The sequence below is a fragment of the Megalobrama amblycephala genome, linkage group LG6 (assembly GCF_018812025.1).
Source record: "Megalobrama amblycephala isolate DHTTF-2021 linkage group LG6, ASM1881202v1, whole genome shotgun sequence".
In the NCBI taxonomy this organism is placed as follows: domain Eukaryota; kingdom Metazoa; phylum Chordata; class Actinopteri; order Cypriniformes; family Xenocyprididae; genus Megalobrama; species Megalobrama amblycephala.
In genome coordinates this window covers 23,010,739-23,035,679 of record NC_063049.1, presented here as the reverse complement: position 1 = coordinate 23,035,679, position 24,941 = coordinate 23,010,739, and the positions used below count along the sequence as shown (strand labels likewise).

The 24,941-nt window shown below is 37.6% G+C and overlaps 1 protein-coding gene and 1 long non-coding RNA gene across 4 annotated transcripts; one reads left to right on the top strand and one right to left on the bottom strand.

Annotated features, from left to right (window-relative positions):
• Nucleotides 1-1,913: 1,913 nt before the first annotated feature.
• Nucleotides 1,914-24,913, bottom strand: LOC125270161. Of its 3 annotated transcripts, none has more exons than XR_007185279.1 (10): nt 24,759-24,913; nt 24,354-24,409; nt 21,292-23,824; nt 20,433-21,003; nt 19,506-20,304; nt 19,070-19,410; nt 18,770-18,934; nt 15,547-15,611; nt 14,808-14,964; nt 1,914-2,539 (listed from the first exon to the last, which is right to left on the bottom strand). It is a non-coding gene; the product is annotated as an uncharacterized LOC125270161 (long non-coding RNA). The 3 variants fall into 3 exon arrangements; XR_007185277.1 differs by having other exon boundaries at nt 20,241-20,304; nt 24,759-24,907; XR_007185278.1 differs by having other exon boundaries at nt 20,241-20,304; nt 21,292-22,184; nt 24,759-24,907.
• Nucleotides 2,430-12,749, top strand: LOC125270156 (cytokine receptor-like factor 2). Its single transcript, XM_048193455.1, has 7 exons — nt 2,430-2,563; nt 6,660-6,754; nt 8,722-8,879; nt 9,069-9,234; nt 9,342-9,456; nt 9,541-9,619; nt 11,057-12,749. The coding sequence occupies exons 1-7, from the start codon at nt 2,556-2,558 to the stop codon at nt 11,279-11,281; spliced, it is 846 nt and encodes a 281-aa protein (XP_048049412.1). The 5' UTR covers nt 2,430-2,555; the 3' UTR covers nt 11,282-12,749.
• Nucleotides 24,914-24,941: the final 28 nt, after the last annotated feature.

The window sequence follows — 24,941 nt, the reverse complement described above, 5'->3', positions numbered from 1 at the left end:
CGTTTGAAAAAAACAACAACAGTAGCAACAATAGCATGTATCTGTAAGGGTGTTGTGTCCTTAATTTTATGTTTATTTAAAAGATAGATCTTTCTTGATAGTAAATGAAGGAATCTTTGTCTTCTAGATTATTAAATCAATGATTTATACAAGGGATTCCTAAACCCCTTTGAGCTAAAATATTACTTGAAGATTTTAAGTTAATATTTAAATTCACATGTTCAGTTTAATGTTTTTTATTATATAATTTTTTTAGAAAGTGTTTTATTTTAATTTTAAAAAATATTTATTCATTTTAATTTTTACATTTTATGATTTAATTATTACTAGTTTTCATCAACTCATAAACCCCCTGTAGTTCCCTGTCGAACCCCCAGGGGTTTGAGCACCCAAGGTCGGGAAAACCCACAATTTTTCTTATACGTCAAAAGTTTGGACATATTTTTATTATTATTTTAAAAATTAAATTATTATTGTACACATGAAAAAAAAAAAAAATGCAGAACTATAAAATGAAATATAAATTAAATATATAAAATATACAATTAAATATAAGTTTTGTAAAGAACTACATATTGTAGACTATGCTAAAGAGACAACGCCAGAGCAGAATTATTAATGATTCTGATACACGTGGTGTTTTATTTATTAAAATAAGAAAAAAGAAACATGCACTTACTTTTTAATAATGCATGAGTCGTCCTGATAATGCTCTAAGATACGGAGAAAGGTCTGACACATTCAGTACCTGTAGTTGGGCCCCAAAGGAACTAGTGGTTAGCGTGGTTAACTTGCGATAAACATGTTTTTGCTCACCTGCTTTTGTCTTGTACACTGCAAAATGTAAGTGATAACCAAACCTGATAACTCACTAAAAGTAGGTCGGGAAACTGACCAATGCTATATTACATTGACAATGATAATGAACATTTAATAACAATTTACTGTGAATTTGACGTTTGCGAATGCACTTAGAATGTATTATACAACTCAGTTAAAGGGATAGTTCACCCAAAAATGAAAATTTGATGTTTATCTGCTTACCCCCAGAGCATCCAAGATGTTAAGTGACTTTGTTTCTTCAGTAGAACACAAATGATGTTTTTTTTAACTCCAACCATTGCCGTCTGTCAGTCGTATAATTTATGTCAATGGGGACACAATCTATAAGAGTAAAAAAAACAAAACATGCACAGACAAATCCAAATTAAACCCTGCTGCTCGTGATGACACATTGATGTCCTAAGACACGAAACGATCGGTTTGTGCGAGAAACCGATCAGTATTTATATAATTTTTTACCTCTAAAACACCACTATGTCCCAACTGCCCTATACATCTGGTTAGTGAGGTCTGAACGCATTCTGACAACGGAAGTGATCGCTCACTCATTGAAGTATACGCGTGAGCGATCACTTCCGTCATCAGAACGCGTTTTCAGACCTCACTAACCGGATGCGTAGGGCAGTTGGACGTAGTGGTGTTTTAGAGGTAAAAATGATATAAATACTGATCGGTTTCTCGCACAAACTGATCGTTTCGTGTCTTAGGACATCAGTGTGTCATCACGAGCCACAGTGTTTGTCTGTGCATGTTTTTTTGACTCTTATAGATTGTGTTCCCATTGACATGCATTATACGACTGACAGACGGCAACGGTTGGAGTTAAAAATCATCATTTGTGTTCTACTGAAGAAACAAAGTCACCTACATCTTGGATGCCCTGGGGGTAAGCAGATAAACATCAAATTTTCATTTTTGGGTGTACTGTCCCTTTAAAACGTAGATTTAACCAAAGCAACAGCAAACAGGATGTCTCTTGTACTCCACATCCCTGACATTGACCCTTTTTGTCGACCTTTACGGTGCCCTTGCCTCAAACAACCCGACATTGATCATCACACGCAGTCATGTTGACTTTCAAAAGCTGTTTGTTTGATTGTAAGTAAGTCAGTGGTCAAAGCAAACAAAACAACTAGCGCTTTCTTTTCCGCCGTTTGTTTGCGGTGGCTTATTGGCCCTGACATGTTCCATTGCCTCTGTTTAAGGCCAGTGGTGTCGTTCCAGTGTTTGACGACTGTCACACATCACAAAGCTCCACTTTTGAAGCGCAAATAGGTGACCCTCCACCTCAGTCCCACGTCTCTCTCTTCTTCTCTCTAGCAACAATAACAATCAATTCTTCAACATCAGAAGGTTCTGAAGAACAACTTATAAATCATATGCATCCCCTGCTGGTCTCTTGGCGGCCAAGTTGACTTTACTGAAGCGTTTCTTTGATCCTGCACTGCTTTGATTCACTTTTCTCTCACCCTTTTAGCTAAACATATCATTGGAATTTCGCTCTTTGTTCCTGACAGGTCTCGTCTTAGCTCGGTTTCTCTGCAGACACGCAGCCCTTCCCAGAGGGGGAGAACTGCTCCATAGCCCAGACGTAATCGAGTGCTGCTCAAAGATTTATCCTCATCTTTTGAATCGACTCTCTCTTTCCCCCTTCACTCTCTACCTTGACATCTCCAGGCCGGCGTTCCATCCCTCTCTGTGGCACAATTGAAATGACAAGGTTGGTGTGGTCAGTGTCATTCAACATTTTATAAATGCTGAGCACAAGGCTCATTAATCTCTATTACAAGCAGGGATCTCAAAAAAACGGTGGGATGCAGTGGATCTTTGAAACTATCCTCCTATATACATTTATTGAGAGAGATTTCTATGTAATCTCGGAGACCCCAGGAATTTTATGAAATAATATTTCAAAATTAATCTTATTTTGCCCTCAGTTGTTTTAGCATTTTTTTTCTAACACTTCTTAATTCTCATTATTAACTAGCTGCTTATTAGTGTACATAATACTAGGATATTGACTGTTTATAGTACTTATAAAGCACTTATTAATGCCTTATTCTGCATGACCATATTCTACATCCCTTAATCCTGCCAAATACCTAAACTCAACAACTACCTTACTAACTATTAATAAGCAGTAATTAGGAGTTTATTAAGGCAAAAGTCATAGTTAATAGTTGGTTAATAGTGAGAATTGGACCCTAATCTAAAGTGTGGCCATTTTTTTTATGTTCACAACCCAGTAAATAGAATTTTTGAGCAAATACTATAGGTATGCACTTCTCAGAAATGTGAATTTTATATAAATATTTTATAAAACACTTTTTCTCAAACTTACCACAGCAAAAACATAGTAGAAATACAAATAAATAAATAAAGTAAAATAAAAAAAACTTAGCATGTGAAAATTCCTATATGACAAGACCCGAGCATAAGTGTAATGTAACATTTTTCTTAGAAGATGTTTAATGCATGTTATCAGATTGTAATATTGTTTACACTGCGTTCCAAATTATTATGCAGCAGTCAAATCAGTAAAATTTCTGTACAATAAACATTCAGATTTTAGTTTTTCTAAGAAAATGTTTGTTTGTTTATTTATCCATGTCTTTTTAGATAACTGGTATCAATCTCAGACAAAATAATTTGCCAGATCTATGGAAACCCTACTTAGAGGTTGTTCCACATTATTAAGCAAGTCACAGTTCTCATGAAATATGGGGACGAAGAAAGATCTTTCTGAAGATGAAAAGCATGAAATGGTGCAATGTTGTGCAAAAGGCATTAAAACAACTAATATTGTGTGAAACTTAATGGAGATTATCAAACTATCATAAGATTTGTGAGTGATTTAGAGCGCAGCAGAACTCGGTCAGATAAAGGCTTATTGAGGAAAGTTCCTGTCAAAAAAATTAATTGTATTAAAAGGGCAGCTATAAAAAAGCCAGTGTTGAGCAGCAAACAGGTATTTGAAGTTTCTGGTGTCTCTGGAGTCTCAAGAAGCTCTCCATGCTGGCTGGCAGTTGTGCATAAAGATGCATTTCAACCACTCCAAACCAAACCTCACAAAGAGAAACATTTACAGTGGGTTTAGAAATACATGAAGACTCATTTTTAAATAGTTTTATTCACTGACTAATGCCGTACTACAATGGATGGTCTAAATGGATGGATTTCTGGATGGTTGGTGAATGGCCACCTCGTTCCAACAAGACTGCGACGTCAGCAAGGAGCTGGTGGGTGATGATTTGGGCTGGAATACTGGGAAGTGAGATGGAGGGTATTAAAATGACTTTTGCAAGATATGTGGAGTCCATAACTGGCCATTTTCAGCTATGGTATAAAAAGGAGGATAGTGCATAGTACAATGCAGTATGCACTATCCCATGCTGCAAAAAAACACCACAGCAATAAAACTGTTTGAAAATGTATTTCTACACCCACTGTAAATGTTTCTCTTTGTGAGGTTTGGTTAGTGGTGTCTAAAATGTATCTTTACGCACAACTGCCAGCCAGCATGGAGAGCTTATTGAGACTCCAGAGACACCAGCAGCTTTAAATACCAGTTTTCTGCTTAACACTGGCTTTTTTATAGCTGCCCTTTTAATACAATTAATTTTTTTGACAGGAACTTTAATTAATAAGCCTGACCGAGTTCTGCTGTGCTCTAAATAACTCACAAATCTTAAGATAATTCGATAATCTCCATTCAGTTTCACACAATATTAGTTGTTTTCATGCCTTTTGCACAACATTGGAACATTTCATGCTTTTTATCTTCAGAAAGATCTTTCTTCCTCCCCATTTTGCATGAGAACTGTGACTTGCTTAATAATGTGGAACAACCTCTAAGTAGGGTTTCCATAGATCTGGCAAATTATTTTGTCTGAGATTGATACCAGTTATCTAAAAAGACATGGATAAATAAACAAACAAACATTTTCTCAGAAAAACTTAAATCTGATTGTTTATTGTACTGAAATCTTACTGATATGTCAATTGCATAATAATTTGGAACGCAGTGTAGAATCAGGTAAAGTCAACCTGATTCTTAAATGTTAAAGTATGTTTTTTGAAATATTAATGGAATGTTTAAACAGAACCCGCAGGTTAATTTTATTAAAATAATAATTAAAAAGGTGTACTGGAAATGCACTGGAATGTTTTTGTAAACAGTTTTCATGACAAGAGGGTAAATAAACACCAACTCACTTCCTTTTGACTTTGAAATATGTAATGAACATCTAGGTGCAAAAACATGATCATTATCTATAACAAAACAACAGCTCCAGGCTCATTAACGTGACTGTTCACATGCAAGACTTCTTGTGCATCTGCTTTTGTGTGGTAATTCATATCTAACATATGATATGTCCTATGCATGAGAAGGAAATTGTCTTTATTGCATGTAGTGTATTAATTCTTCTAGGGCTGGAACATACAGATTATTATCAAACTGCTTGAAAGGTTTGGTTTAGACAAGAGATATGACTCTAACATTTACGATATATCAAAATGTTAAATTGACTCTTTTGAACAGCTGTGTGCAGCTGAAAAATGCTGATGCTACCTAGAATTATTGTTATTAGAAGCAGTGAGAGTTAAATATATATTTATTCATAACATAATTTTTATTATTTTTGGCACAGTCACAACACCATCTGGTGGTAGGATTCTGTGATTGCTAATTGTAGAAGCTTAGTAAGTATTATGTAGTATTTAAAGATTTAACAAAAAGTAAAAGAAAAACACTAAGTAAAGTCGATGTATTAGCCTGATTATACTTCATGCATGACCCTTGTTTTCTTGCTTCCTCCCACGGTGGTTGGTTCCAAGTACATCTGATCTTGGGGTGAGATTAGTGAATACAGTGAATACCAGATACTCAGAAATAATCATACTGTTGAGAGATAAAACTTTAGGGAAAAATATCCAACATATATTCCTTCATAAATCAATTTCTGTATATGGCCAGAAAAAAATCCTTATTTTCACCGTTAGTGTCCTTAAAAAAAAAGAAAAAAGCTAGAGTTCATTGAACACCCATTAACCACAATGTTAACACAAATATTATTTTAAAAAGGTTTAACATTTAAAACACCTTGACTACATTTATGAAAATATGGTTAATAAATAAAGTAAAAGAAGAAGAAAAACAGCTATTTATTTCTGACACAAGAAAATTGACACCAATTATAATTCTGACACCACTTATAAAAATCTTATTTTGCAGATTTTTATATTAAGCTCTACATATTATATATATATATATATATATATATATATATATATATATATATATATATATATATATATATATATATATATATATGATTTCAGCAAAGAACCATCTTCCTATAACCAGTTTTGACTGTCTTGAATTTGTTTTTGAATGGTTATTTGCAATTAATAGCCCTATTTTTATTTATCATCCATTACCAGAAGTAAAGCCCTTGGTTGTTCAGCAGTACACTGTTGGTGTATGTGAGTGTTCTTCTATAGCATCAAAAGAACTTAAAAAGTTCCCCTATGACTGGGTGAAATCACCAATAACGTCTACCAAGAATCTACCAGAGTCCCAAGAAATAAATGTGAACTGAATAAGAAAGAATTTAAAACTAAACTAGTGAAGTGACAGAGTTAAAATCAAAGCCCTCCCTCAACCCCAAACTAACAGTAAGAAGTGAGGGGGAGAGAACGGGAAGGAAATGAGTGGAGGAACAGTGGGGTTTGGTGATTCAGGTACTATAAATTGTGTCACCTGTTCCTCTGTGCTCTAGACTGAAACTTATTCATTGATATATCATGAACAGCTGGAGTGTGTATCTCCTGGTAGTCCTTGCCTTGTGCTTCGCTCCAGAGTCTAGTGTTACTGAGGATTCTGATTATTCTGGTGATGATGAACTTGGTGAGTGAGTTTTTTTTTATTTTTTTATTTTATCTTTAGTCATTTTACTCCTTAATGAACAGAACAAACATTCAATAATTATTGCTTAAAGTAACTTTTGAATTAATTGAGAGTTGATTACACATTGTTATTTTTATGTGACATATCTATCTATAAAGAGCTGTTAGAACATTTTATCGCTGAAGAGCATGAGAAAAGACTTCTGTATTGGGCAAAGAATTATGAGAGGAACTTAAAATGTCTCGCAGACGCATGATTATTAGACTCATCGCAAACGTGTTTGCCCAATGTAAAAGGTCACAGGTTAAATGTTTAGGAATGGAGCAAATGACACGTATGTTCTTGCCAGCGAACATCTGATGATAATGATAAGTTTGCCGACAAGTAGCGATGCATCACACTGCATGAGCTGTCTAGAGAGCCACATCAAAAGACCCGAGGAGGGGAAATCGTTTACGTGAGCTGGTATATCCTGTACACTGACAAAGACTCATGAAAACACATTCATTAAATAAAACCCCAAGGTTTTCGCAATAATGTTATTCATTCAGTTAATTTCAAGGCTGTAAACATTCACATATTACTCATACTGTAGGCTCAACATAATATGTGGACTTTTTTAACATATTCTGCTGAGTTTCTTGGTCCCACTTTATATAAGGTGGCCTTAACTACTATGTACTTACAAAAATAAGTACAATGTACTTATTGTGTTCATATTGTATTGTAAAACACTTTTGCTGCTATTGAGGTGGGATACGGGTAAGGTTAGGGACAGGTTTGTTAGTATTGGGTAGGTTTAAGGGTGGGTTAAGGGGTAAGGGATGGGTAGACAGTGTAATTATAAAAGTAATTACAGAAATTATTTACAGATGTAATCACATGCAGGTGTTTTAAAATATAAGTACAATGTAAAAACATGTATGTACACAATAAGTGCATTGTATCAAATGATTAATTTAAATGTAAGCACATAGTAGTTAAGGCCACTTAATATAAAGTGGGACCAGTTTCTTTTATAATTATACAATTATAACAATAGTGGCTGACTGACTGTACATATTCTCATTAAGTACAATACTCACCAAATAAATAAATACTTGGACATGAAAACTTTATTTGAGATTAAATTATAGTTTATAGTTTTACCTGTATATTACAGTAAAGGCAAATATGGTCCATTACAATGTACAACCTGAACTCACGATTTCGCATAAATTTGAACAATGTGATTCAAGGTCCAGCCCCAAACATAAACGTCAGTGAGAGAGTTTTTACAAAAATGTATGAATGAGATTGTACAGATTCATACGAATTAGCCACCAATTTGCCAAAATGTAAAATAGTTATGAATTGCCATAAGAGTGTGTTGCGACGTACAAAGCAATTGGCCTAGCAATGGAGACAAACACCGCAATGATACAGTAGGCTAAAATGACTCTGAAGTCATTTTCACTACAACCGATAACTGAGACAAAATGTTGCCACTTGCATTTGTATGAAACTAGAACAAGTTTGTGGTGATTCGAGAGACATGAAAGTAGCATTTGATTCATTAACAGTTGCAGGAGAGTGATCTGCTATACAGCCGTGAATATTGGGAAAACTGGCACTTCGGTTTGTCAGTCGTATATGGCACTTTTGACCAATCAGAATCACGTAACAGAGCCATGTTGTATAAAGAGATCATGTACATTCAGCCAGTTGTTATCACAAAATAAAGCCTGACATTGTGGTGAGGACATACTGAAGTCCTCCGATTTCATTTGAATTGATAAGTGAGACGGTCACTATCGAAAAATTTCAGACCACTGAATGCCGAGATTGACCAATCAGAATCAAGTATTTCAGAGAGATGTGTAATAAGGCAAAATATTTAATAAACACTTTAAATTGCAGTGATGATTTTTCAAATTCTGTGGAATATTGTATGAACTGCTACTCATTAATACTGTGTTCTTTTCAAGTGCCCATGGAAGTCTTTGATGCCGACCAGATTGTTTTCAATATTAGTAATACATCACATGGTATTACTTTAACATGGAGGGTACCAAATAATAAAATCACACTGACTTGTTATTCAACTGAAGTGCAGTACAAGAGCCAGTGTGTCAATGACTGGAAGGTATTGAACCCTTACAGACACTTACACATTTGAGCTGCAGTAATGCTCACTGTGAGCACTGAACTGAGGCCACTATGCTTGATACAGTATGACTGGAAATATGCTTTTGAATCTGATATAAAATGACACATGCTATTCAAAGCAAAGTTGGAGAATCTTACAGTCTGCTTTGCATTTGCTTATATGCAGAGAACTCCATCTGAACATAAACAAGGAGATGATGAAGTGTATCGTTTGAACCTGTCCACCCTCAGCATAAAGAAAAATTACGATTTCAGAATAAGAATGAGGTTGTGGTGTAATGATAAGGACTGGAGCAACTGGACAAAAGTGCAAAGTTGGGGAAACAATGCAGGTACCGTCTCTCTGTCTTTAAATCACGTGTTTAGGTTCAAGACCAGAGCCTGGTTTGAAAAATATGAATTAACTGGTGATGAAATAAACTAAACATTTTGTTCACAGGTGCTTGTATGGTAGAATTACCTGCCAACATTATGTATTTTGATTATTTTTATATTTTAATAATTGTGCTGCCACTGACCGGCTTTCTTCTTGTTTGTCTGCTGACTCAACAGGGGTGAGTATTACTGACACTTTGGTTATTATAATATTATACAAACAATTTTTACTGAATGCTGATGACATTCTTTGGTCTTGAAAGAATTAAAAGACTGATCCTTCCTAAAGTACCAGATCCCAAACACTTCAGAAATAAGATCATGGACTTTGACCAGTATCAGGTAAGGCCAATGCCATACAACATATCACATGCATTAATGTGACAGAATACTTTTCAAGATGTTTGTAGTTTTTACTGCTAGAAGAGAATTTTTTACATTTTCAAGCCATGTCCTTCTTCAGGTTTTTTTTTTTTTTTTTTAATCTTTGTGGTTAACATTAGCGTACTTGAAGAGACTTTCACATTTTTTTCTACAACATAAATTACAATTATAGCTCAAATGTGAATTATGATACCGTTCTATGCTTTAAAAAAGGTTGCTAAAAATTGCTAACAATTTGCTACATTTTATTAAGCATATAAACATACTTGTTGTAGTTGTAGTACTTCTGCAGCAGCTTGTTAGCAATTTTTTTAAATTCATGTTTGAGATTTATGTTTTTGAACAAAATGTTCTGATAGAACTGATAGCTATCAAAAATAAACTCTTTATAAAAATTAAGATGTTAAAATGTTTACTTTTTTAAAAATCCAGTTACCACCAGTATTTCACGTAAACCTTGGCCACACATTTCTAGTTTTTTTTGTTTACATTCTATAAACCCAGTAGAAATTACTGAAAGAACTAATGGCTAATTAGTGTACTGTATTAGCCTACTCTTAAAAATAAAGTTTTATCATCATATATGGTTCCATGAAGAACCTTTACCATCCATGGAACCAAAAGGTTCACTGTGGAAAAAGGTTCTTTAGATTATTAAAATACTCTTCACAAAAATGAAAATGATCCCAAAATTTACTCACCCTCAAGCGATCCTAGGTGTATATGACTTTATTCTTTCAGCCGAACATGATCAGAGTTATAATAAATAATATCCTGGCTCTTCCCAGCTTTGTAATGGCATTGAATAGTGTCTAAAGTTCTTGAAGCTCCAAAAAGTGCATGCATCCATCATAAAACTAATCCATTCTACTCCAGCGGGTTAATAAATGGCTTCTATTTCTAAGGATGACCTCTGATCCAACAGACGACGTATGATGTAGGCATAGCGTAAGTTGGGTCAGAGGTCACCCTTCCACTGGAATTCGACTTTCGCATGAACGTGTGTAAAGCTCGATGCTGAAAGCCAGTGATTATAGTTTATCGCTTTAATTCAAAAGACATTTATTAATCCATTGGAGTCATATGGATTACTTTTATGATGGATTGATATGCTTTTTGGAGCTTCAAAAAGCTTCAATCCCATTAAAAAGCTGGGAAGAGACAGTATATTATTTAATTTAACTCTGATTGTGTTCGGCTGAAAGAAGAAAGTCATATACACCCAGGATAGCTTGAGGGTGAGTACATTTTGGGATAATTTTCATTTATGGATGAACTATTCCTTTAAGAAGTGTTGATTGAGATGTTCTTTGGGGAACCAAAAATGTAACCTTTATTTTCATGAATGTCATGTTTGGACAGCTCTAATTTAATTATTTTGCCTGTCTTTCTAAGTGGTGGGGGAACCTTACGCAGTTGAATGAAGAGTGCACAACAACAGATATTGAGATTATTGACAAGAACGAAAGGGAAGAGCAACATCAGTCTTTGGTAATGCAGCCCATCGACACCAACTATGAGCAACATGACAAGATGTATTGCATCTACTCCTCTGAAACATCTGGTGAAAACACAGAACCACAATATTCTCAGATGGTATTGGGGTATATTACCCTCTAAAACCACAGAGAGTGACTGAAATCATATTGATGAATGCAACCTAATGTTTTTCAGACTATGGTGTAAAACATTACAAACGTCATGAGTTGATCTTTAATGCTATTTAGAGAATTGTCTCAAGTTTGTGATCCTCACAGTTTGGATGCTTAGCATGGCATTGTTAGCCCCTGCTGGTAGATCCTCTAACTACACAATATGATAGATCCAAATAGCATCTTTCTCAATTGACAGTCATTCAAAATTAGTCATCTATTCAACTAAAGTTTTATGCTGCTTATTTCCAGGGCAAAGCCAAACAAGAGTCTTTGAGATGAATGCAAATGGATACACTTTATAGATATTACAGATATCAAGTCAGTGATCAGGATTGTGGTTAAGGCAAGCTAGTGCACAGAGCATCATTTGAGCATATCTACTGTGAGTGCAGTGCAATAATTGGACAATGGAGGGCACTCTGACTATCCTGAAGTGTTAAAGAAGAGTTGAAACATATCAAAGCCAACCAGGAACACACTCTTCACAGCATCACAGGCCTCTCTTAAGGGAGGATGTACGTTAATTTGAAGACTGATTTAAAAGATTAATGTGAAACTGCATAATAGATGTGGAGTTTCAGTGTTACGGCGTAACAAAGCCAGGGCAGCAGCCACACACTCCGATCTGTTGTGATGAACTGGAATGTGGGTGCGTGAGAATGAGCAAATAATCATTAGGAGATAGAAGCAAAAGTGGACAGCACACAGGTGGATAAATGAAAGCGAAAATATACACTGTTTCAGTCATACCTATTGCAGCTTATAAAAACTGTAAGGTTTTGGCTGTACGAACGAGGCAAATATGTACAGTCGGATCCAAAATTATGACACCACACAATGACACCATTTATTATCTACATTTGAAGCTGGAAATAAAAATTATTTTATTATTAATACACCTAGAAAAAGTTTTTGAAAAACTTTGAAAGGACAAATGACAAAAAAGGCAACATAAAAAATGTAAAATGTAAAGAAATATTTAGTGTTCAGCAGTCACCGATCAAACAAATTTGTCACAATCATGTGATTCCAAATCATTTTTAAGCACATGATCATCAGGTTTTCCCACAAATTGCCATGCAGCTCAAGTTCTGCTGTCATTAAAGCAAAAAGAGGACAAACCAAATACATTCTGACACTTTTGTCATTCTTCTTTTTTTTTTTTTTCAATCAAATTGCTATGCTGATAAGGTGGGAAAATAAAAGAACATTTTACACATGGTTTCAGACTTTTGGGCCCTACTGTACATACATTTGATACAATACTACAGAAAATCCCTTGATTCTGTCTTTTTTTATTGCACAAATCATATTGCCATCAATTCTACTTTATTTTTATACATTGTCAGTGTAAAGATTTGCTAAAAGTTTACAGTTATGGTTCTTTTTACTTTTGCATTTAATAAACACTTTGTTTATTTGTCCACCAACAGTGTGTATCAGTTTTTGATATGCAAACCCACTGCTAAAGGAAAGGATGTGTTTAGGGCCTGGCTGCACAAGACTGCGAACAACTGCAAGATAAACTAACGGTTCTATAGAAATGATCTTTTAGATAGAGTGGAGGGGGGAATTACCTTGCAAGTATAAAAAACCAAAAACCGATCAACATAATAGAGAAAGTTTACTCAGAATAATAAATGATGCAAGATAAGATAAACCGCTTTCACTATATGTAATTTTCCATCTTCGCCTCTTACGGAGAAACTCTTTTCCAAGAAGGGGGACTGGAGGTGATATTAGTTTGTACTTCATACGTGATAATTACCCATATGTTGCCTGCACTATAGGCCGAGGCAGCTAGTCACCATTGTGACTGTTATATCAGAGTTCACCCCAGCTAGAGTCTTCATACCTCCTCCAGCTTACATAAGAGAAGCAACAAACAGCTGGCTCAATTAATAAATTAAGTATGCTAAATATGGCTTACAGTCATGTTTCTGCAGAGCTATTTAATGATAATCAACATTCCAACAATTACATCTTTACACTTTACACTTTTAATTATACATTGTGCTTTTCTGTCTGGCAAACGGGAATGAATCGTGTTCCCTGGTGAATTGTTCTCCAAAGCATTAGGCAAAAACATGTGGGTCTATCTGTTATGATTTTTGCTCTTAAATACCAGGAATAACACACACACATAGCAGAGATCAGCCTTGCTGGACTAAAAAAAATGTTTTATTTATTGTAATGCTTTAGTGGGGGAAGACCCAGATCATGCATTCATTATCATAAAGGCCCCGAGACATTCCGCACAAAGAGCGAGACGAGTTTTGCGCCTTCTATGGCACCTAAAGAACGTGCAGGTGGAGGAACGCCTAGCTGTGGCGACGTGACAGAAGATGACAATGTCAAAGAACCGCCATCTCTAGCACATAAACTGTCCCTGAAGCAGACACTTAAGGGAGATGTAAAACGCTACACATCTCTGCGTTGTTTTCACTCTCATCAGCTTGTTTTTAATATGCTACGTTGAATGTGTCAGGGCCCCCAGGCGGTAAATGGTGGATGACAAATGTTACTGCAAGCAAACCCACTGGAGGCTGACCATATTGTACCTGTGCCGGGCTTCTTGATGCTCCTTTTTATCAAAAAGCTCAAAGCTGGAAGGAGCGCCTCTTTTGTCACCTACTAGTCTGCTCTGGGTTGTATGTGAGCTTGCGCTCGGTGGATGCACAGTAAAACAGATGTTGAAGATTCTCGCAAAGACTCAATAAAAAAGACTGCAGAGGCCCTCTTTTCTATTCAATTATTTAGAGTTGAAGAAAGAAGCAACAGTATCAACATGTTTCCTCTGAAGCCCAAGCGTTCAGGAGGAATGAATAACATATTTATATAGTAACTCATGCCAAATAGCTGCAAATGGAAATAAATACCTTCTAATGGATTCTGGATCTGTGTGATCGCCGTTAACCTCTGAACACAAACGTTAAATTGCGCAAACGTGCTTGTCAAAAGCACTTTTTTGTGCAACCAAATATATATTTTTCCCTTCCAGCATAGAGAGCAAACTAGCAGAGAACTCATTCTAGAGAACAAACTCCACCCTGTTGCCATTTAATTATATTAAAGCTTAAAAAAGTGAAAACTTCCACACCTCTTACAGGCGTATCTTAACTCTTTGCACTTGTGCGCTTGATAACATAAAAAGGTGTCACTGCCAAGCAGTGGGGTAATGCGTCTAATTATGTTGAACTCAAATAAATAAATTATTTGCTTTTCACCGGGTGAGCGTGACAGGTTTGCCAACAGCCTGACAAATGGAAGAATCGCTTGCAAATGCAATGCGCGTATATAACGTGCAGCGGTGGAGAGACTCAGACAGGGCAAGAGCCTGACAGCCGTTTTTTCCCCCTCCTGTGTTAACAGTCTCAGTGCTCCACTCAAAATAAAGCTCTGTTTGAGGACTATAAGGTCTGTGTTGCAGTAAGCCTGATTGTGCCAAGCCTGATCTGGTATTCATTAGTGCTTATTACTTGTGACCTCACCTGCAAGTCGAGCCTGTCACGATTAAGCCTGTTCCTCTGGCACTTGCGAAGACTCTCCTCTGAGGTTATGGAAGACGACACCAGACTGACAAATTACACAAACCGAAGGTTTCGAAGGATGAAGCAAGCTGTCATTGGGCTGGTGCATTGATTAAGTCTGCAGTACAAAAAACAGAGACAAAGAGATAGGTATTTTGGCAGGGGCTTTCCAAAGAAACCATTGTGTCTGTGGGAGGAAAGATTTGATTATTAGTTTTTGCCACTAGCACAGATGAGAGGAGGAAGTCTCTGCGGAGAATAAGGAGGATGCGTGGTAGTGGGCGGGGAGCCGGCAGAGAGCTGATGTTGTATTCAGCGATCTCCAAAGGTCAACCTAAAACTGTACTGTTGTTCCTTAAGGATGAATGGCGTACATTCATTATATAGGCACTCTGTTTCAAAACCCAGTAAACTGCCTACGTAGGGCGCATTGTAAGGCATTATAGGCCAGCTCCCGACACTGAGGCTGTTCCAAAAGGTTTCTAAGGTTTGCCGCTTTCTAAGATGCCTACTTTTGGAATCTTAAGCAAAGAATGAAATCCTATAATGCGTTGTGAGCTCTGTTGAAAAAAAAAAAAAAAAAAAAAAAAATCCATGATGGTGGACGAAGCTAGAAGAATTACAGATAAATTATTCTATACAAAAAGTATTGGTAAAATTAAAAACAACAGATTTAAAAAATTAAAAACAGATAGCTTACCAAATATTTGTGTTAAATTGGGTTTTTGCCCAGAGTATCTTGTTGTTAGCTTATGGTATTATATTCTGTGAAACAAAGACAGCAGAGTTACTGAAATAATTCACTCATTATCAAAAGTATTGACAAAAATTTGTTTAAAGTCCCTGTAAAGTCATTTTAAAGTATGTGTTCTGAGTTTGTCACACCGCAGAAAAATGTGTTATTAACCACCCAGCCAAATTTGAATGATTAAAAAAATCTGCAAGTAAATGAAATAAGTCATCAAAAAATCTCGAAAAAATAGGCAACGCTCTCTGCTCTCAAACGCTGGGGGCGTGTCCACTGTCGGCGCTGAAACCACACCCACTCGCGAGAGCTGCCATCTCATCAACTGACTTGTCTAATGAGTCAAACATACTGATGCATATAAACAAAAGAATCACGTTAGAGGGTTACAATTTTTTGTAGTTACTGTGGACTACCTACTAATCATAACATAAGCAAACTCGGCAACTTGCACTCACTGGTGGGCACGAACTGCCGACTGTTGTCGAGTCGACAAATGACGGCGCCGCGAGATGGGAGGCTGAAGGCCGGGACGGGAGAGACTCTGTCCGGCCCCATATATCATCGGTTATCGGTGGGACGGTAGGAAAGCCGAGGTCTGTTCAGACACATTCACCAAAAACAGTGGATTATCTGTGAATCCCAGCTGTCTGATGAAAGTTTGTAAAAATATCCGGTGTAGAACGATCACTTTAGAATCCTTCATATCATCATTTTAGGAAATTTAAATAAGGAGACCGAGCATGTTGTATATTATAACAAACATGTAATATGCATTTGCGTGACGAAGGCATTCCTAGCTAAATGTGCAAAGGGCTATATAACTGTAATGACACTCGAGATTGAGCGAGTGAACCGCTGTAGCGTTAGAGGCGGCGCCACGCTCGGTGCGTCATCGACAGTTATATAGTGTTAGGGGCGGGGCTATGCTCGGGGGACTATGTGCGTCATCAGACCCCCGTTTTAGCTCCGCCCAAAAATCCTGAGCAGAGACTTGGTGAAAAACTTTAACGCTCTAACTTCACAATTAAGCATTACACAATTCAGTCTTTGTAATGTGTTTCAGCAATACATTTGTTCATTTATAAAGTTAAAATCTCAGAATTGACTTTACAGGGACTTTAATTTTATTAAAAACACATTCTGTGTGTTCTGTGCATTTTTATGATCATTAGAGTATCATGCTGTTAGCTGTTAGCAAACATGCTAACTAGTGCTGTAGTACTCAACATCAGACAAGACCATACTCTTCATCTCCGTCTCAAATCTCAAATAATGTCCAAGTCTGTAATTTCTGACTAGCCGAGACGAGTCCAAATGCTCCAATATGGTCGTGGACTCATACTTGAGACAGAGTTGATGCAGAGTTCTGTTTTGTCTGGTCTAAAGTAACACAACACTAATGCTAAAACTAAGTACTTTCCCTGCTCTTTGTCTGAGCAACCTGCTGGAAATAAAATATATCCTTAATTAGAGGATTGCTGGATATAGATGGTCTCCCAGTTTGGTCTGTTGGCTTGTTTCAGGCACTTTTCAGCTAGTTAGATATAGTTAAATGGTTATAGTTCACCCAAAAATGACAATTCTGTCATTAATTACTCACCCTCATGTTGTTCCAAACCCGTAAGACATTTGTTCATCTTCGGAACACAAATTAAGATATTTTCAATTAAATCCGAGAGAGGTATAAGACTCAAGGTCCAGAAATGTACAAAAGATATTGTTAAAGTAGTCCAGTCAACGTGACTGCAGTGTCATTCTCTTACGTCCAGCGCTTCCAGGTTCTACATCAGAACACCAGCTTAGTATTGGCCGGTGCTGTTCATATGAGCAGCACAACGCATACATGCGATACTTATGTAGGAGTCACCAATAATGAGTCGCCATTTGGACGTAAACACGGAAGCGCTAAACTGCATTCACTGCGTTCACTGCATAAACTGCGTACGAGACTGACAGAGTAGAGAAGAAATTGTTGAATAAAGTCTTTATTTTTGTTTTGTTTTTGCTCACAAAAAGTATTCTTGTCGCTTCATAACATTAAGGTTGAACCACTGCAGTCACGTCGACTGTTTTAATGATGTCTTTAGTACCTTTCTGGACCTTGAAAGTGGTGGTTAAATTGCTGTCTATGGATGAGTCATATACCTTCATTTGTGTTCCGAAGATGAACGAAGGTCTTACGGGCGTGGAACGACATGAGCGAATTTTCATTTTTGGGTGAACTAAACCTTAAAATACTACCTCGACAAGGCTGGGAGTCTAGCTAGACCATATGAAGACCAGCTTGGCCAGAGTGGGAGACCACCTTAAACCAGCAAACTAGTTTTAAGACCTGCAAACCTGTTTTTCAGCAGGACAGCGCTATTTTTATGACACATCAAGTTGCTAGCTTTGTGCAGCGTTCTAAATCATTCCCTTACGAGGCTTCATTTTATTTAGGAAGGCAGCTGCCTCTGAAGACAGTAGACAGCAAGGCAGCTCACTAGTTTTTGAGTAGAGAGTTTATGTTATATCCAAATCCAGAGAAAATGTAGACAAGTTTTCTCAGCATTGCATTCAAGAATCTTCCAGAAATAGCTTCATAAACAGGTTGCCCAAGTACAACAAGCTGACTAATTAGGTGTAACATGACTAATTGTATGTACACTAGTAATAAGATTCTTATCGCTTCAGTAGGGGAGGCCATTTGTGCAATCTGATTTGCCAATATCAAATGCTGCCAACGTCAACACAATGCTGCTCACTATGGGGGAGAACCCCACCACCACCACCACCAAAAAAAAAAGACACACACACACCGGCCTTCTACCGAGAATATCTGTCTGCTCCAGAAGTGTCATATTATGCCAGTACAGCAGCTGTGTGAGATGTATTTTTTCATTATTATTAAGTATTCACATTTACAAACTAGCCCTGTTCACAGATGAAGTCTTACCTTATAAATTATAGATGCTGAAACAATCTCTAAAACATGTTCATTAAAGACAACGCTCTTCCCCCCCACCTTTTTTTAAAGGGTACCGGCTCATAAATATTTCTTAAAAGCAAATTTCGTCACACACACACACACAGACAAACGAAAAGAAAAGACTCCTTCCTCGACATCCCGAACATGTGAGAGGCATCGCATCAGCCTTCACTCGCAGACACGTAGAGGACACACACACACACTCACGCAGGGAGACAGAAGTGCGACTGCGTCGTCTGCGGCGGTGACGCCTCTCTCTTGGAAAAGCTGAACTCACGTACGCTTGCCTGCTCTGGAAGTGATGTTTGTGTGGATGACACGTATGATCCTTTAATCTCAGGCTCAGCTTGTTGAGCATCAAATTGAAATATCCTGAACAGATGTAAAAACACATGTGAGCCTCAACGTGCAAGCTGTGCCGAGCTTTGTTTCATCTGCTGGTGATGGGAGCCTTAAGGAGATCTTTTTAAAATTTCATCACTATTCAAAAGGATAATTAATACGTACCCCCAGGCTTTGATTATGCTCTTCTTACTGTGTACGGCTGGTGTGGAGATAATGAGACACTCATCAGTCGCTGCCAGAGCTCCCCAACAAACGCACACAGTTTGCATAAGATACTTGAGATTCTGCAAAGGTATCGGCGAGAGGTGCACCCAGCCCGATGCTAATTTTGATCGCGGTGAAAACTAAATGATCAGTCGACTTGATACATGTGTTGCAGGTGTTGTGTTTACAGGGGTGCCTGTGTTCAACAGTGACACTGCATCGTCCTCGGGTCCTGCGTGGTCCACTTGCCTTTCATTTGTGTCCGTGGTTGAGCAGGGGAGGCCAGGGATTTGGGGAATCTGGACAGAAAAGAGTGACAGACGTTAGGAGAGATTATAATGAGATCTGTCAATTGGAATGCAGTTTGGTGGCCAAGGAAAAAAAAAACTCTGACCTTTGACCAGCATATTCCCCTAACACCTGAGTTACAGGCAATTACTTAGCTGCTTTGCTCTCAACACTGAGCGATGACCCCTGGTTAGGCACTATATGAAGTAGGCAGTTCAGAGTTTAATATATAATATAATACAATGCCACTTGAAGCTTGGAAATGTGTGCAGAAATATAGATTATCAGGATAAATTTGTAAATAATTATTCAGATAACTTTGAAGAGATACAAGTTTGTGTTATGAAAATGGTGGCAAGATGTACACTGTTAATATTAAAGTTGCAATTTAAGCAGACTAAATGTTTGGAGAAGTCTGGCATACATAGATAGAGAGAAGTCTGTCATTTCTCTGGAGGGTCAAGTTATGAAATTTTGATCAAAAAAAAAAAAAAAAAGAAAGAAAGAAAAATATGCAAGGATAAATCATTCACAATAAGATGCATTTAGATAAGTGAAAGAATAAAATTCTAGAAGAAATCTTTATTGAAAACTGCTAATGCCAGCATTGATATTTTGTCAGCTGTCTTACTGCTGATTCAGACAAGTGTAGAATGAACAACAGCTTACCAGAGTTCAGTATGCATTAATTTGTTGATATGAGACATTTGACCTCATCAGCATGAAGTAATTTGTCAGATTTGCATGATTATTATCATATATTTCTGAGGAGAATTCACAGCACAGCTACTCATGTAAGAAAAAAAAAAAAGAATAAATAAAATAATAATAAAAAAATCACCTCTCAGCATGCTGTCCCTACATCCAAGACACCTATCTTCTGTAAAAGACAGGCTAATTAATTCCTGTGGGTTAAAAGACACACACACACACACACACACACACACACATTCATATGATCGCCAATCAGCATAGTCATTACAACAGATGCCTAGCACACACACGTGCACAGATGCACAACACGCATACAAACCCCGCTGTGAGCTCCGTCTCCTGCTGCTGTACGAGGGCTGGCTGTGTGTTACGGTAGTCATGCAGCACTCATCCGCTCACAGGGAAGAGGCTGGCATAGACAAAGCCCTGCCTGTAGGTAAGCTGTATACCACATCAAGGAGCTCCAGAGGTTTCCTGCAGTGCCAACTATTTTGGAGCAGCACACTGATGAGCCTGAGGAGTCATTTGCAGGTCCACCTCTGGGCCTGACACAACATCAGTGACAGGGTGACAGTCAGCACAAGAGTTTGTGTGTGCAAGTACCAGACTCTGGGTGGGATTTGGGGACACCTGCTGTAGCCCATAGTAAACAGCATGGAGGTACGTGCATATTTATGCTTTAAAGTTGACATGAAACGCCGTTCACAAACCATTTTACTTCATAATCTGATGTACAACACAGGATCTTTCAACGAGAAGAAATATAGGACAGGTTTTGATTTTATCCATGGGGAATTGAATGGATTGTGAAAAGTGGGCGTTACTTATCAGAATGAATCCAGGTGGTTGGATCAGAGAGGATGAAATACAAGTGTGTATTTCTGATGCATCTAAAAAAAAGAAAGCAAGTTATTAAGACAATTATTTATTTCAAAAAGCATCATTGACGAATCATTCACAATGAATCAGTAAATACCGAATTTTTGGGTCATATAATCAATTTTCACATTTAATTTATTCATGTAATCCTATTTATTAATTACAGTTTTTATTATTTACTTTCATTTATATGTTTGCCTAATATGAAATTGGGCAATATGCAAACATAATTGGGGGGATAACATAGCATACATACTGACATAGTGAGTGCTGTATGTAGTCACAAAATAGCCACTTACCAATGAAATCCGAGCACAAGTGGTCACAGGAGATGCATTTGAGATGACCATCCACTTTTGATGGGATCAACAGAATTTAATACCAGCTGTAAACAGGGCCTTAGTGAACAGGGCACTAAAACAACACAGGAAGCACTATGCTACTGGGATGTGCCATTCCCTCACAATGATGCTAATGAAGGCAGCAATAGAAGAGCGGAAGGAACATCCCAGTGGGACTTGCTTGTTAGCCTGTAATGATGCATAATCATTGACATATTTATGTCAGAAATAGATACATATATGCGTATATATGCACTATATTTTGTCATATATTTAAAGACAGTGAAGGTGAATTAGTTTTAGAGTCTGTACTTGTGCATTAGTGTTGACGATCAGAACAAATACAATAGATTTGCTTATGTTCAAGCCCACATCGCTTAGGGGCCTCATGGTACCTTAATGCATTCTTTTGTAAATTTGTTGGGTTCAGCCAGAAGAAAACCGCAGCCTCTTCCGTATGGCTGCTGGATTCTCCCAAGGTGCTCCTCTATTATGCCTTTTGCAAGAAGCATCTGCGGCCGCCACACAAGATGCTCTATTATGCCTCCTGTGAGAGGCATCTGCGGCAGTCACGTTTTGAAACTTCACACGGCCTTTTACACAAAAAATAATTTGATCCAAGCCATCTGCCACTCTGTGATGGATACATGTGTAGAGACACGGGTTTCTGACAACACCATGTCGTCTCTTCTCCAGACAGATAATAGCATGTCAGAGTCACTGGCCAAGGGGCCACATGTTAGCAGTCGGCTGAAGTGACATTTGAGATGGTCTTGGGACCCAGTGGCAGTGGCAGCAGCCATCCAAGTGTCCTACAATTCAATTCGGTGCTTGACAGCATACGAAATTATCTGTAGACGGATGATGGATTGTTAGTGGACTGAACATTTCCTATGCAGGACATTCAAGGACTTCTAGATCACACATTATCAAGGCACCTCTTCAAAGTTAGGATAAAATTAAAAATGGACAATTCTTGTTTTTATGGAATACTGCAGTGTTTATTATATATGATTTGTACATGTAGATCATTATTTTTTTAAATCCATGTGCCCTCATAAGCTTTAATCAAAGTAACTTCCCCTGCCCCTTGCAACAACATCTCTTCTCTGATGATGTGGTCACCGGCGTGAGGGCGGGACAACCTGTTACTCACATGAGATCGCAGCAATAGCAAATGTATGGAAGCTTGTTTCCGCCACTGAATAAAAAATAAAAAAGGTAAATTGTGACTTTTTATTTCACAATTCTGACTTTATAACACGCAACTGCATGTAAAAGTCAGATTGAAAGTTTATATCTTACAATTCTGATTTTAATTCTAGCATTGTAAGTTTATATCTCACAACTGTGACATCATAACTCGCATTGTGAGAAAAAAAAAAAGTCAAAATTGCGAGATAAAAAGTCGCAGTTATCTTTTTTATTTAGTGGTGGAAACAAGCTTCCACACAAATGACATTGATTCAATGATTCAATGATCCAATCAATTCCTGATAACAGTATCAAATCCTGGCCTAGATTTTTTTCTTATTCGAGAAGCCGTTTCACTTGGACATATGTCACACTGTTGAAGAAAAGACCATCGCACCTTCCATTTTCATGCTGACTTTTGAAATGTCAAAACGTTCCATTTTAAAACAATCCAATTTTTTGTAATTGCACAATTGAGAAATCGTGCACTTGACTGTGCGCTAACAGCACTGTTTCGCTTTAAAGTGGACTGACAGTTCCAGTGCAGACCGAAGCTTCTTCGGGATCAGGATTTCTTATTCTTCTCTCTGCACTCCCCTCAACCTGAGTGACAAACAGTGTGCCGTGGCTCCGAGCTGCAACCTCGATCGGCCCTAATCCTCCAAACCCGCTCGCGCCGGTCAATGAGTGTCAATCAGGCCTCGCCCTCTGCTCGCATTCGCAACAAGTTCCTTATCCTTAGAAAACAATTATGATTGGGCTGTTGTGAAAATTGATCCCCGGGTTGACGAGCTTCATGCACACATTCTTCTCTGGCTGGTGGGGTCCTGCCATGGGAAGCAATTACTGCTGGTTGCCAGCTGACAGCCTCATTCCAGAGTGAGTCGGGGCTGGGTTGATCCTCGGGCACTCTCTAGGCAAATTGTATCCTCGCACTCATCTCAAACCTCTTACCAACTGCTGGCTTCTATCAGGAAAATAGATTGTTCCCTTTGTTCCCAATGCATGTTGGGGAATGGGATGGACATGACGTTTCAACAGTAAGGAGCTGCTTTAATTTTAATGGGCTGCACTGTACGCCGGGGCGGAGGGGGGCTTGGTCGGAGTAAGGCTTCTGCCTGCAGACCTGGAGGAGGCCGGAGGATGGGACCTCCATCAACTTGACAGGCATCATATCACCCTAACAGTGCAGTGCAGAATCCACATCCCAGGTTTTCATATGTTTGAGAGTCGGATTGTTCGGCTAGACCACTTTGGCAGTGATGGCTCGCTCAAGGTGATATTTGTCCATTACAAACTTTCCAAAAGGAAAAATAGTTTTAGTCTAAAAAAGAAAAACTAACACTGCACCTCACATGAATCTATATAATTATGAATCACATCACTATATAACATAACTATATAATTAATTGTGATTAATCTATTTTAACATATAATTTGCAAAATGTAAGAAAGTTTAATTTGGCGAATTAATTCAAGACCAGGAAACTGTGCATATTCTGTCAATAAAACAGTTGGTCACAGCAGTGGTCACTATTATTTCTAAAACATACTCATGTCTTCATAGGATCTGTAATACTCTGCAGACAATATTGGAATATTTAATAACTTAATTCACAGGTTGCTTCTCAGATCAAATCATCTCTCAGTTGATTTCTTTTTTAACAAAGGAACAGTGGGGATAACAAATGCCACTTATTTCCAGGGATAAAATTCTTATGGAACCAATTATGTTTCATTTAATCTGTTAATGTAAGTCACAATAGTATGTTCAAGCTTCATTACTTCACAAAGGCTTTATGTTTTTTTTACTCTGTAATACTTACTCCCTCAAAGGGTTGATCCTTTTGGAATTACTGCAGGTTTAAAATGCGCCATGACTCTATAAACAAGGGAAAAATTCAGTGAGTTTCAAAGTCTCATCTGTCAATTTACTTATTAATTTAATAAACACATCAAGAGACTGCACAGTGAACACTTTAATCATTGTAATTAATGCATGTAGCTGCAATCCTCTCTCTGTGTGTATTAGCAAGCACTAGAGAATAAATAAATTAAAATATATACAGCCTTCAACTAATTATCATGCAAATACAGCAGCAACAAAGCATTGAGGGGCCGTTAATCTTTGCCAGAGCGTCGCTGCAATTCCCAGATGTGCTTAAAGCTGTCCATAGCACAATTAGAGACGAAGTGAGATGGCAAGGGAGAGAGAAACGTCTGTCACTTACTCGTTGTCAAATTAATTCCGTTTTTGCGCGCCCTTGGCTTGTCTTCAGCGAGCAATACACCGAGTCACCTGCCTCACGCGACTCCATTGGCGACGTATGATTGGTTAACGAATCGTCTTTTTTGGTTCATTTCGATGAATCGGTTGAACCAATTCACAAAACAGGTCTGAACGATTCATTTGC

Coding starts and splice junctions, on each gene's coding strand:
- LOC125270156 (XM_048193455.1), top strand. Junction 9,235..9,341: donor AAGTTGGGGAAACAATGCAG/GTACCGTCTCTC, acceptor TTTTGTTCACAG/GTGCTTGTATGGTAGAATTA. Junction 9,457..9,540: donor TGTCTGCTGACTCAACAGGG/GTGAGTATTACT, acceptor TGGTCTTGAAAG/AATTAAAAGACTGATCCTTC.